The sequence below is a fragment of the Oratosquilla oratoria genome, chromosome 19, assembly GCF_046742065.1.
Source record: "Oratosquilla oratoria isolate Oo_2021 chromosome 19, ASM4674206v1, whole genome shotgun sequence".
Taxonomy (NCBI): domain Eukaryota; kingdom Metazoa; phylum Arthropoda; class Malacostraca; order Stomatopoda; family Squillidae; genus Oratosquilla; species Oratosquilla oratoria.
Window position 1 is genome coordinate 41955026 of NC_134795.1, and position 14394 is coordinate 41969419.

Genomic DNA, 14394 nt, shown 5'->3' on the forward strand with positions numbered 1-14394 from the left:
ATATATGTGTTATAAGGTTATTCATGAATTCAGAGAAGTATAGCATTACTTTCAACTACACCTGTGTTCATAAAACTTTCAACTACCACACGATTTATAATGTAAAAATGTATTGTTGAACATTTTTATATTTGATCTACATAGTTACAATATGTTTTCTATACCAAAAGCATAAACAATTCACCTACAAATACAGTACTTAGAAAAAGATAACGAGAGTTAATCCCACCGATTCTGAGTGTTGTATACTATAGTTTAAGACAATTCAGAAATGAATGGTAAAACACAGTAACACTGTCAGTCACAAAGGGGGACAGAATCCGGAGTAAAGAGGTTCATGATATCAGATTTAGACATAGTTTAGTTTGAGTTCTGGAGAAAAAAAAATCTCTTATCCATGTGCAGGACCCAGTGCCGGCAGGTAAATGGAAGGGCACGCGAGATGCATCGTCTGACCCTCCTCGATGTCTACAGCAGCCTCTGGATCTCCTCCTTCAAGGGCAGATTGCTGCGGACGGAGAAGAGGATTGCCTTTACCTCAACGTCTTCACCCCTGATGTATGTTTTCTTGGAAGCTGTATTTTTGGTACACACACGCACACACACACACACACACACACACACACACACACACACACACACACACACACACACACACACACACACACACACACACACACACACACACACACACACACACACACATACACACACACACACACACACACACACACACAAACACACACACACACACACACACACACACACACACACACACACACACACACACACACACACACACACACACACACACACACACACACACACACACACACACACAGACTCGGTGGCGCGGTTTGTAGAGTCCCCGACTGTCACTACGGCGATCCGGGTTCGAATCCTGCCCACGGCTGAAATAATTTTAGTATCGCTGCGCTTCGAGTCGTTACTCCAACTCTCGTGGGCGGGGAGCTGGGGTGTGTATGCGTGTAAGGTCACATCATTACCCATAGTGATAATATCCAAGGGAGGGAAATAGCTGTCGATCACGAGTCCAATACGTGATCTAAAGACCATGGTGGTGAATCATAGCGGTGAATCACACACACACGATTCGAGGCACAGTGGTAGAGTTCCTGGCTGCCACTACGGCGGTCCGGGTTCGAATCCCGCACAGGGCTGAAATAATTTCAGTATCACTGCGCTGCGAGGTGTTACCCCAACTCTCGTGGGAGGGGAGTTGGGGGTGAGTGTGCATATGAGGTCACACCATTACCCATACATCGGTCATATATGAGCTCTGAGCTCTCTTCCGGGAGGGAAATAGCTGTCGATCACGATTCCAATACGTGATCTAAGACCATGGTGAATCACACAAATACTTGTTGGGACAGTTCATTTTCTGCCAAATGGGTCCTCGAAATACAGTGATCAAGTTCTTAAGAAGACTGTCCTAATTCCAGTGGAATATATCAATAAATTATTGTGATTATGGCACCCAAGAAAGCAAGGTGCTGTCCAACTTCCACTTAAAAAAAAAAAAAAAAAAAATCGATGTATCCCGAGAGTTCATGTTTATGCTTCCCCAAGACATCATTGTTGAATATCCCTTCATACTGTCATTGCACTCAACACCTTACTGATTACTATCAGGAATCACTATCGTAATATTTATTTTATTTAGTCTATCCATAAATTATTTTTGTGTCTGGGAATTTTCAACAAAGGGTGAAAATTTTGTTTATGAATTTTATGTGTTTTATTGTTAGGATATTTACCTATTTTGTTGTTATCAAACCTAGAACCGTCCCCATAAGAAAAAATCTTTTGCTGATATCCTTAAACGTCTCGCTTTTCCTTGCGCCCTTTTTGTTCTAATCCACCTAGAAATAGACATAAGCGTAAAAAATAGTCCTTGTTGACCTCTTTCTACTGTTTCAACAGCTTGATGTGAAATCTCGACTGCCTGTCATGGTTTGGGTTCATGGCGGAGGGTTCTTCTCAGGCGAAGCCTCCTCTTATCCTCCAAGCGCCCTCCTGGAGCGTGACGTCGTCCTCGTCGTTATTCAGTATCGCCTGGGCATTTTCGGTGAGTCAAATTTATCGTGATATTTCAAATCGCCCATTGGGTATTTCACGGTATATTCTTTTTTTTTCATCTTATTTACAGTGGGCCAGATAACTACGAGAACGACGAGCCTGGGCAGCATATTTTTTTTTTTTTCGTTCAATACAATACAGTGATTCTCGTAGATTCTGTAGGTCGTGGAGAATATTAGTTGGAGGCGTGAAGAGAAAAGCTGCTCTAGGTTCTTCTCTTTTATTAGCTTAACTAGTCTGCTCGACAGTTGGGCATAGTCTGTCGCTTGCCACCTAGGGAGCTACGAAGGAAATGTGTGACGGTTGGCAACATATTTGTTTTGGTTATCTCTGCAAGCTTTAAGGTAAGGATTCCGGAGCAGGTGGCCGGTAGCAGATGGCCAGAGGTAAAATCCCCTGACTAGAGGATCGGATCACACAATAGGCATCCGTTAGAGCCTACCACCATGTACCATTTTGCACCACGAGCACACAAGTATGTATGCACAAGTATAGACTGAATTATTCATAATTCCAGGGTAAGTGTAAAGACATATAGGTATTGTGTTGCAGCAGGTGCTCGGCAGAGCTAATATCTAAATAAGTTTGACTTAATCTGAAGAATATTTGGAAGTAGATACTTATTCCGTTCACCTAGGTAAAATGCAATCTTATGAAGGGGTGGGTCAACTGCGAAGGTTGTAACGGGGAAAAGGAGTAGGGGGAAGAAGTTGAGAAGATTAGTGAGGGTCCTCTATAGTAGGGGTAGTGCTAACTGATAATGGAACATTCTCTAAATCGGGGCCACGGAGAACTCTTCTGATATGATCTTTGTGCAATACGGTCTCTGTAAGATTATACAACCTAAGTGCTTTGACTTTATTATTTGACTCCTGTCCAATGATACGAAAAGGTTCAGTGAATTTAGAGGAGAGCTTCCAGGTGGGGGCGTGGTTGAGGGTGTAAACAACGTCTTTAATTTCAAATGAACAATCTTTCGCTGATTTATTATGCAGGCGTGTCATATTATCCTTTGCAAGAGTAACAGTGTATTTCTTTTAAAAACTATTGAATTTTGCTACTTTAACCTTAACATAATCACTGAAATTGTAAATAGGAGGTAATTCTGAAACAAGTAGCTCATATGGTGATTCTGATATCGACTTATTTATGGCAGTGTTAATGTGAACTTGAATAATGTGGAAATATTCACCCCAAGAAGGGTAAATATCAGAAGCAAGATGTCGAGGAACATTAAGAATCTTTCGGTTCTGGCATTCAACTAAGCCATTTGAACTAGGGTGATAAACAGTATTATTACATTTTGTGATTTGAAAGTATTTACAGGTATTTAAAATAATTTCATTGAACTCAGCCCCGTTGTCAAAAATTAGATTTTTGGGTGTAGTGAAGGGGCACATGAGTTTATCAACAAAGGTCTGTGCCACGTGCTGTACAGTCTTGTCTGGTAAGGGGGAAAGAATACAAAATCTGGAAAAATGGTCAACACAAAGAGGTATTGGTTTCCGTTGGGGAAGGGGGTAAGTGGTAACTTAAAGAGGTAAATAGTCAATGTATGGAATGGTTTGTAAGGGGTAGGATAAGTTAAGATGGGGACATGATTGTTGATATGACTTTTGTGTGATGCGCTAGAATGGCAAGCATCATTATGGAAGTGTACATCCTTTTTCATGGTTAACCAGAAATATTGCAATCTGGTATGTGTAACGTATTTCTCCTTGCCAGGGAGTCGTCTAAGAATTTCAGAATTTCAGGAATGAGGTCCATAGGGGCTACAAACTGAAGCACTGACAGGTTAGGCTCATGTTTGTTCCTTAGTGTTATTTTGTGATAGAGTATGCCATCAACTAACGTATAATTGTTGAGATTCGGAGAGAAGTTATTCGTATGAGTTGGGTCTGTAGATTCGAGAAAGTATATAACACATTTCCATGGAAGGTCTTATCTTTGCGCTGCAGCTGCGCACACTTGAGTAAGAGTGACTAAATGGAACTTTAATTTATAGTCGCAACATGGCGACTAAGAGCGTCTGCTACTAAGTTCGCTTTACCCTGAACAAGATGAAAGGTGGGCAAGAACTCCTGAATTACGAGGAACTAGCGAGTAAGTTTTTCTGATACATTCTTGCCTCTGAAGTGGTGTAAGATTGGTTAATGGTCCGTGTAAATGTTTATGCTGTAACCAAGGAAGATCTATTTGAAAATTTTGAGGGAATATATTACAGCTAATGCTTCTATGTCTGTGACAGTACTTTTGTTCGTGTTTGTTAAGTATACGGCTATAATAGGAAATTGGCCTTAGTTTTGTATTGTGCTGTTGCATGAGGACTGCACTAAGTCCGGTGTAGGACGTATCTGTATATATTGTAAAAGGAAGCTTGTGGCTTGGAAAAGCAAGGGCAGGTGCCGTGGTTAAGGGTCTCTTTAAGTCATTAAAGGCTTTCCCTTGGTCGCTGTCCAATTGAAGGGGGGGTGACTTTCTTAAGTAGCGAAATTAATGGCGTTGCTATAACAACGTAAACTTGAATGTATCGCTTGTATAAACCTGATAGACCAAGAAATGAACGTATGTGGTCAATAGAAGTAGGGCGTGGAAAATCAATCACTGGCTTCACCTTGTCCTGCAATGTTAAGATTCCTTATGAGTTAAGGACATTCCCTAGAAAGCGTATTTCTTTCTAAAGGAAGGAGCACTTCTTAAGCTTCAGTTTGAGGCCTGTTTTTGCCAGAAGTGAGAAGACAGTGTTAAGAGTGTGTAAGTTTTCGCTAAACGATTTCGAAGCGATGATCACATCATCGAGGTACATAAACACAGGATGGCCTATGAGACCTGCAATGACAGGGCATAAAACGTATGAATGCTGAAGGAGCTGAAACGAGACCCATGACTAGACGTTTGAAGTGATGGTGTCTTGTGGAGGTGCTGAAGGCTGTGAGGGGTCTAGACTCTGGTGCAAGGGGGATCTGGAAATATCCGACGTATGATCTAATGTCGTAAACACTACGTTGTTTTCATCGACGGAGTGTAAGAGGACTTACAATGCAGGTAATGGGAGTCTATTTGGCATATCTAGTTTATTTAATTCCCTGAAGTCTGTGTTGTGTGGAGGGAACAATCGTGTTTAGGGACAACAAAGAGAGGAAAAATCCATTCACTGATTGATAGTTCTGAACAATCATGTCTTGGTTAAGGTTATCTGCACTCATGCATTTACTGTATGGCAATCTTTATGCGGGTATGTAACACGGGTGTGAGCTGATGGCTGACAGAAGAGAAATGCCATTGACACGGCAAGTTTCTGGTGTACAGAGTGCATTAGTGCATGGGGCTTGAAGAACTCGTATGTGTACCTTTGTATACTCACGAGGAAACAATGTCTTTGGGCTGATGAGCACTGCATGAGTGTATCTAAATGTAGATGGCACTTGTGAGGATGGGGTGGATTTAATGTTGAATTCCTCTATGAGGGACAAAAAAAAAAAAAAAAAATCCTCAGTCAATGAAATATCAACGGTATTTAATAGGTATTTAGTCTTGAGTTTAGCTGATTTGGACATGCGGGTGAAGTTAGGACGTTCGTTACGTTTGGAATATATGTCCACAGCTGTCAGTCAAGTGGAAGAGGAAGAGTCTTGAGGAAGGTTTGGAATGGTTGAGCACTGTTGTATGGAGTTGGTGGAACAATCAGTACTAGCGGCTGGTGCGTCCTCGTGTGATGAAGAGGAGTGAATTTGAAGAGAGGGAGTACAGGCAACTGCGTGAATCTGATTTACGGTATGAGGAGTTGCTGATAGCAATACAGGAAGGAAATGTTTTGCATAAATTATACCATTTTGAGCAGGGTAAATGACTATCTTATGTTGCTTCGTCAGTTTGAAGCCTATGAGGATATCAGCAGGAAAGTGAACGTCAGCTACGTAGACGATAACTGGAATGGATGGGCACTGATCTTCGAAATTAGTATATAGGGAGAAGTTACCAACAATCGGGAATGATACACCATCTGCATTTGAAAGGGTAATGTCTGGGGGTTCTAGGATGGTGACTTTTGCGTTCTATGCGGAATTTGTTGAAGCTATAGGTGGACATTATGTTAACAGGATATCCAGTGTCGATAAATATGGTCACTTTGATGTTCCTAGAAGTTGCATTGAGTATCAAGAAAGAGGAGGACATGTCTGGGGTATCCAGGGTATGTACAAGTAGGATTGATGAGGGAATTTCCGGGTATTGAGTGAATTGAATTAAGTTGCGCTGAGTCTTGGTGGCCGAGAGTCATAATGGAGACGTGTTACGTGTATGTCTTGGGGGAAAGTGATCTGGGGAGTTTATTCTCTAATGCCTTTGGGATAACATTACAAGACAGCAATCACTGGTGTGGTAACATGTTCCGTGATAATCGCAAATTCGGTTTAGCTGTGAAGCTTGTCTGTGGTAACATCTGTTCCTTAGGTGACCTGGTTTGTAACAGTATGTACAAACCACTTGTGTTCTTGATGTAGAGCGTTAATGTGAGTAACGTCAAGTGCAAATCTATGTCTTGACCTAGTATTATATGACGTAGACCGTGTGAATTTGGCTATTGTGTGGGTGAGTGTGATGAGTATTGACTGGCTCTGGATCTAGATGAATATTTTTTTCGGTACCAGAGAATTTCCTTGAAAATTCGCCTAGTGTGATCCCTGGTGTGAATGGTATAGTACCCGGCGTCTGGAGTGTGTCTGGGTGTAATTGTGAAAGTATGCCATGAATGAGATTACGCGTTCCAATGAAATTTTGTCGTCTGTGACCCAATTAGATTTTTTGAGGCTCCCTTTTAATTCACTTTTAAAACTTGAATCAATCTCAAAAGCTTTTTCTTTTGTGTGACATGGTCCATGATTGTATGTCTTAGCCAATGAATATAGGGGGAAAGTGATCCAAGTTGATCAAATGATGCAAATGACTTCTTCAAGTGCTCCATGAAATCTAGATAACATCTGTCGCCTCAAGATGATCTGACTGAATTACATCACCAATGTGTCATTTAGATCTATTCTGGATTTGAGAATGGATATTTTACCTCTGCCGTCGGTAATGTTTCTACGTGTTATTTCCAATTCAACCTCGGAGAGGAAATTGTTTACACTACAGGAATTTTCTTTCCGTTGAATTTAGATAATGTTGTTTTATCTTTGACTACTGTGATAATATTTTGTGTTGTCATGGTATTTTTTGTAGTGGGTGAATTATCCGAAGAGTTTATAGTGGAAGGAGATATGTGTAAATTCTTCCTTAGGTGGATAAATCAAAGATCACAAGACCTCTTGAAAAAGTCTATTAGTCTAAACTACACCAGCAGACCTTCCCGGTTTGCTTTCCACCTAATGACTGACAGCTCTTCTCTCTGTTGGTGGAATGTATCCGAAAAAGCTGGCATCAGTATTTTGGACAGTTTACAGGTTATAAATAGTTTACATTTTATTTTACATACAGGTATTTAAAGAGAGGAAGAAGGGTATGACAATCCAGAGATGACAGAAGTATATATACCTAAGATCAGGTCAGGCAAAGGGGGGGGGGGAGGAACAGACAATAAGGACCTCAGAGGTCAAGGGTAAGGGGGGGGGGTTGCTTCGCCTGACCTGATCTTAGGTATATATACTTCTGTCATCTCTGGATTGCCACACCCTTCTTCCTCTCTTTAAAAACCTGTAAGTCTTCGTATTTATTTTTACAAATTTGTCACCTTTATTATTACTGTTACCATGTAATTTTTGTTATTTCAGTTGTATCTTGATATTGTCTAGTACCTTTACTGTTACCATGTAATTTTTGTTATTTCAGTTATATCTTGATATTGTCTAGTATCTTTACTGTTACCATGTAATTTTTGTTATTTCAGTTATATCTTGATAATGTCTTGTTTAAGACAAAACGTTGATGTCAAATAAGAACAAATGGAAGAATATAGAGACCTAGTTTCAATTCACCCAGTTAATGGAAAATCTCTTATCAGGAAAATCGAGAATACGAAGAAAAAACTGAACAACTACAACAATGCTGTCGTTTTTAACTCCACGTATATATATATATATATATATATATATATATATATATATATATATATATATATATATATATATATATGTATATATATTATGACGCGATACCTGTTTTGAACCTTAGTAGGTGTTAAGGGGGGGGGATTAAATTGTCATTGTTTGTTGGGTGTGGTTTAATAGGTATCATGCCATACTCATTGCTCATCGAAGGGTGTTAGTTGATAGACTGGGTTAACCACTCCGGTTTTTTTTTTTTTTTTTTTTTTTTTTAATTCATTACACACTCGGTTTCACCTATTTTCACTTCTCTCTTTTCTGGGAGATTTTTTTTTTTTTTTTTTTTTTATTGTGTCAGTTCTGTGATTATGTTTTGTCTATTGTCACTGGTGAAAGAAGGGGTTATTTCTGTGAGTTACACTTTGGTGTCATCAAGGTGTAAAGGGGTTCTTTCCGATAATTGGAGTGGTAACAAGGTCAAAATTTGTATGAAAGGTTCTAACATCCTTTGGTGAGTCATTGTCATAAGGTTATACATGGAGTATAATTCTGGAGTATACAGTATACATATGGGGTTCAAATCTTCTAGCCAGTGCGTTTTAATGCACAAACATATACTTATCTACAAATGAGTAGGAGCAGAACTAGGAGGGCGAAAAAACTGAGGTATATAGCGATTGATGGGAATGTGGGGGTGGAGAACTGCAGTGTGTCTATTATATTTGATTGGGTGGTGTTTAGCAAGGATACATGATCCTGTGGGTTTAGGGAAAGGGAAAGAGGATTGGGGGTGTTGGGGGGGGGGTTACATCGTCCTGTGCTCCATTTGTGTTACTCATAAAGTTATAATCTACTGTTTCGACTAGGTTCCTAGACGCAGAACGTGATCGGGTATTTTGTGACGTTAAAAAAAAAAAGATAAATGTAAGTCACTGATGGAAGAAAAACAGATACATACAATTATATATGCACAAACAAAAAATATATATTGTTCATCGTTCTGAAGGTAGTTCCTATAGGGCAAGGGGTAGATTGTTGGTTTGTGCTGTTGATGATGTTCAACTTGCGTTGCAGACCATGTGAATTTAATACGTGGTCTTGGGATGATATGAAGACCCAGATGGGTAGTTAATCAAGCAGGGGGGTGCCGAGGGTGCAGTGGCAGGGTGATCTGTCAGTTAGGAGGGTGATCCTTTCGTCCAGTTCGGTTGATTCGACATTAGTGAGTTTCTTTTCTGGGAGGAATGTGTGTGTGTGTGTGGGGGGGGGGGGGTACACGTTGTCTTTGCTGCCCAAGGAGGAAATAAAATCGTGGAGAGTCGAGTATATGCTGGGGTTCAAAATGTTCGTTGTAGTGGGGTTGATTGTGACAGCTCGCGAATTTTGATGCTGATACACTTGGGTTATGTCCACACAATGTGTTCGAGCGAACTATAACTAAGTAACTGATTTCGCCACTCGTTTGCATGGTGAAAATACATAAGGTCACTTGTTCCTCGAACACTCAAACATCGAGTGGTCTCGTGGTATTCTGTGTGCTACTCGACGAGTAATATAAGAACATAAGAACATATGAGTATAAAAATGAAGGAGACTGCAAGAGACCATAAGGCCTACACTAGGCAGCTCCGTATCCATCACCACCTGTCATCCCTCTCCATAAAATTGTCTAATCGTTTCTTAAAGCAACTGATAGTTTCAGCCCTTACTACATGGTTACTAAGTTTATCCCATTCGTCGACCACCCTATTAGTAAACCAATTCTTGCCTATTTCTTTCTTAAATCTAAATTTGTCCAGTTTATAACCATTACTGCGAGTCCTGCCCTGTTGTTTTAATATGATGACCTTGTTTGCATCACCCTTGTTATAACCTTTGATCCACTTGAATAGCTTTATTAGATCAACCCGCACTCCGCGTCTTTACAGAGAGTGTAAGTTAAGGTGCCTAAGCCTCTGTTCACAAGGCAGATTTCTGAGTCCATGTATCATTTTGGTCATTCTTCTCTGTACTGATTCTAGTGAATTTATGTCCATTCTGTAGGACGGAGACCAAAACTGTACCGCATAGTCAAGGATGGGTCTAACTATCGCTAGATAGAGTTTAATAATTACCTCTGCACTTCTATTCGTTACCGTCCTAGCAGTGAAACCTAATGCTCTGTTAGCTTTATTCCTGGGCTAATGTACTGCTTCCTGGTTTTAAGGTCTGGACCCACTAGAACTACCAAGTCTCTCTCGCACTTAGTTTTCTCTAAAAGCGTATTATCTAAGCTGTATCTATTTTCGGGGTTGTGTAGCCCTACGTTTAACACGCTACACTTAGAGATATTAAAGTTCATTTGCCATTTCACCGACTATGTGAACAATTTGTTAAGATCATCCTGTAGAATCTCTGCGTCGTTTCCTCACCTAATTAGGCGTCCTATTTTAGTGTCGTCCGCAAACTTACTAACATCACTATTTATCCCATCGTCTAAGTCGTTTATGTACATAATGAACAACAAGGGACCCAAAACCGAGCCCTGTGGGACCCTACTAGTAACATTGCCCCACCTAGGTTTTACTCCATTTATTGTGACCCACTGTTTTCTGTTACTAATCCAGGCTCTAATCCATTCTAACACATTTCCTCCTGTGCCATGGGCTTTGGTTTTATCTAGTAGTCTCTGGTGTGGCACCTTGTCGAACGCTTTGCTAAAGTCAAAGTAAATAACATCGTAATTATCATTGTTATCTGACGCCTTATATACTTTAGTGTAAAAGGATAGAATATTGGTCACACATGACTTACCCTTGGAGAAACCATGTTTGAATCACGAATTAAATTATGTATTTCGATGTGTTCTCTGAGTCTATTTACTATAATTGATTCAAGCATTTTTCCTGTATCCGATGTCAAACTGATTGGCCTGTACTTGTATATAGACGATCTATCTCCCTTCTTGAAAAAAGGAACAACGTTTGCCCGCCTCCAAGCAGTAGGCACAAAACCAGTGTCTAGCGATTTATTAAATGTTTCAGTTAACTGGTCGCAGATTTTAAATTTACACTCCTTACATTCTCGGAAAAATTTCGTCTGGACCCAGGGATTTTGTAGCTTTAATTCTTTACTAATGCTGATATTAGACTACTTTCTTCATCCCCTCTGAAAATCGGATCGCAGCCAGGTATTTTATCTAACCTCCCATTAGTAAACACCGATAGAAAATAATTGTTTAACTCCGCACTCATTTTTTCCTCCGATTCTATCATGACATTTTCATCGTTTTTAATTGGTCCCATTCTTTCTTTATTTTTTGTTATATAGAAATGAAAGAAACCCTTTGGGTTGGGTCTTGCTTGACTGGCAACCTTAATTTCATAATTACGTTTCGCTGTACGTGTATTCTTTTTAACCAGCTTTGCCATTTCGTTATATCTTGGTCTAAGGTGTGTTACCTTTTTTTTTATACGTAAAGTCCTCTTTTAATTCCGATGTCATGTTTCAATCTGTCCGTCATCCATTTGGGAGTATTACTATTTTTCCGCATTGACCTCAGGGGGATAAATGTATTTTGTGCATTAATAATCATATCAGATTGCTATACATTTCATCCAAATTGCTGACCTGTCTGAGCCCCCGCCCCAAGTGATCTGACCCAAGGTATGCATATTACCCTGCGTGACCCGACCCCTGGTCATGACCTGACCCCTGGCCAAGTACCGAGACCTGACCCCCTCGTCGACAATGCCTAAAACATCCGTATAACATTTCATATTCAATTGAAATAGGTTTTTATAATGTCAAAGTTTGCTCTCCTGAAGTCTGGTACTTGGACGTTATTCGTACTTTTAAATTCTTTCCAAATAATATTAAATCTTATTTCCTGATGATCGCAAGAGCCTAGACTATCTCCCACTTTTACATTGCTCATTAGGTACTCATTATTAGATAAAAGTAAGTCCAGAGTATTTTCTCCCCGCGTAGGATCGGTAATCACTTGTTTTAGGAAATTATCATGCACCACATATGAGAATTTCTTCGTATACGTGGTCACTTTGTTCACTTTCGCTGGGCACTGATATTCACTTTGAGTGTCAATTATTCCGGGGATGGGTCGCGCTACCACCAGTAAAAATTCTTCCTTAGATGGATAAATCAAAGATCACAAGACCTCTTGAAAAAGTCTATTAGTCTAAATTACACCAGCAGACCTTCCCGGTCTGCTTTCCACCTAAATACTGACAGCTCTTCTCTCTGTTGGTGGAACGCATCTGAAAATGCTGACATCAGAATTTTGAACAGTTTATAGGTTATCAATTGTTTACATTTTATTTTGGTGATACAAATTTTGGATACTATTTTATTGTACAATAATTGTCATAATTAGAATGTATAGTTATTTCTTGTTATTTATATATTATGGTTATTGATCTAAATTACATAATATATTATGTATGATTAAAAGATGTTCTTAGGAATCAGGGGTATTTCACAGTTTGGTCTCGTGAAGGAAGAGGTTAGGGGTGTGTGTGTATTTTCGTATGTATGTTGCGGTGTAGTTTTCCATAGGTGTTGCAATATGTAGGATTATGGTTACAACAGTAGTAGAGCGGCTGCGTGTATAAGGTCCATATGTCGTGTAAAAAGGTTTGGACAGCTTTACACACACACACACACACACACACACACACACACACACACACACACACACACACACACACACACACACACACACACACACACACACACACACACACACACACACACACACACACACATGTATAATATATGTAATATACGAAAGCACTCGGCTTTGTTAGTTTCTTTTTTTCCAAGTGGTCTACTTTGCATATATATATATATATATATATATATATATATATATATATATATATATATATATATATAGATATTTATATATATACATATATATATATATATATGTATATACACACGCATACACACACACACACACACACACACACACACACATATATATGTATATATATATATATATATATATATATATGTATATATACATATATAATATATATATATATATATATACACACACACACATATATATATATATATATATATATATATATACTAAAATAAAGTAGCCTCTGTCTGTCTGTTTGTTTGTTCACGAACTCCTAGGGTTTTTGGAGATAGACTTCCATAACCATATATATTCTGATACCCTATCACCGCAGGTACTTGGATAACCATATTTCGTTTAAAAAGTATATATATTTTGGCTAGGGTTAAGGGTTAAAGGTGTATGGTGTGGTAACACGCCACTACTGTATTATCCCCTTAACGCGCCCAGTATTTTGAAAAAAATTACAATGATTAAAGAAACCATTGTATGTGTTCGTAAATGTTATTTATATTTGTGAAATTAATGTTGCCACAAAGTATGATAGCCTTTGCAATGAGAAAGCATGTAAATTAAAAATGATTGCATAATTTTACCAAATGTTTAAATATTGGTTATTTTTCTTTTCCTTTTTCGCGGGCGATAATTCATTCGAGTTCAAAGATAAAGGTTGGTTCAATTCTTCTCTTACGGCCGAGTATATTAAATTTCAAAAAGGCGTCTCCGTCCTAAAATGGATTTTTTTCTTACTTTCTTAACATCTTATTTGTATTACGTTTTCCATTCAGTTATATTAATTAGTGTAACTTTTCTCCACAAATTCTATCAAAATTAAAATGGTCATAATTTACCCGCAGCAATGCGCGGGTAATTTGGCTAATATATATATATATATATATATATATATACATACATATATATATAATATATATATATGTGTGTGTGTGTGTGTGTGTGTGTGTGTGTGTGTGTGTATGTGTGTGTAAATATACATGTATATATACATATATATATACAAATATATACAAATATATATATATGTATATATATATATGTGTGTGTGTGTGTGTGTGTGTGTGTGTGTGTGTGTGTGTGTTTACCTATTTGTATCTTAAGGGAAGGGGAGCTATGCTCGTGGTGTCCTATCTTCATATCTCATTTTATCTAAACTGTTTTTAAATTCATGTATTGTTTTTGCACACACCACATTCTCATCTAACTTGTTCCAACTGTCTATTACTCTGTGAGGAAAGCTATTCTTTTTCAGATCTTTTCTGTAGCTGTCTTTCTTGATTTTCTTTCCGTGTCCTCTTGTATTTCTATCATCCCATTTTATCAGATTCTCTCAATCAATAATTTCTATGCCTTTCATAATTCTGTAAATAG

At 38.6% G+C, this 14394-nt stretch overlaps 1 protein-coding gene across 2 annotated transcripts in view; it reads left to right on the forward strand.

Annotated features, from left to right (window-relative positions):
• LOC143035853 (juvenile hormone esterase-like) overlaps nt 1-14394 on the forward strand; it is a 98066-nt gene that overhangs the window by 22593 nt on the left and 61079 nt on the right. For both annotated transcript variants that reach the window (XM_076202943.1, XM_076202942.1), the window contains exons 3-4: nt 406-558; nt 1945-2089. In XM_076202943.1, the coding sequence (XP_076059058.1) occupies nt 406-558; nt 1945-2089 (298 nt within the window). The remainder of the gene's footprint in view (nt 1-405; nt 559-1944; nt 2090-14394) is intronic.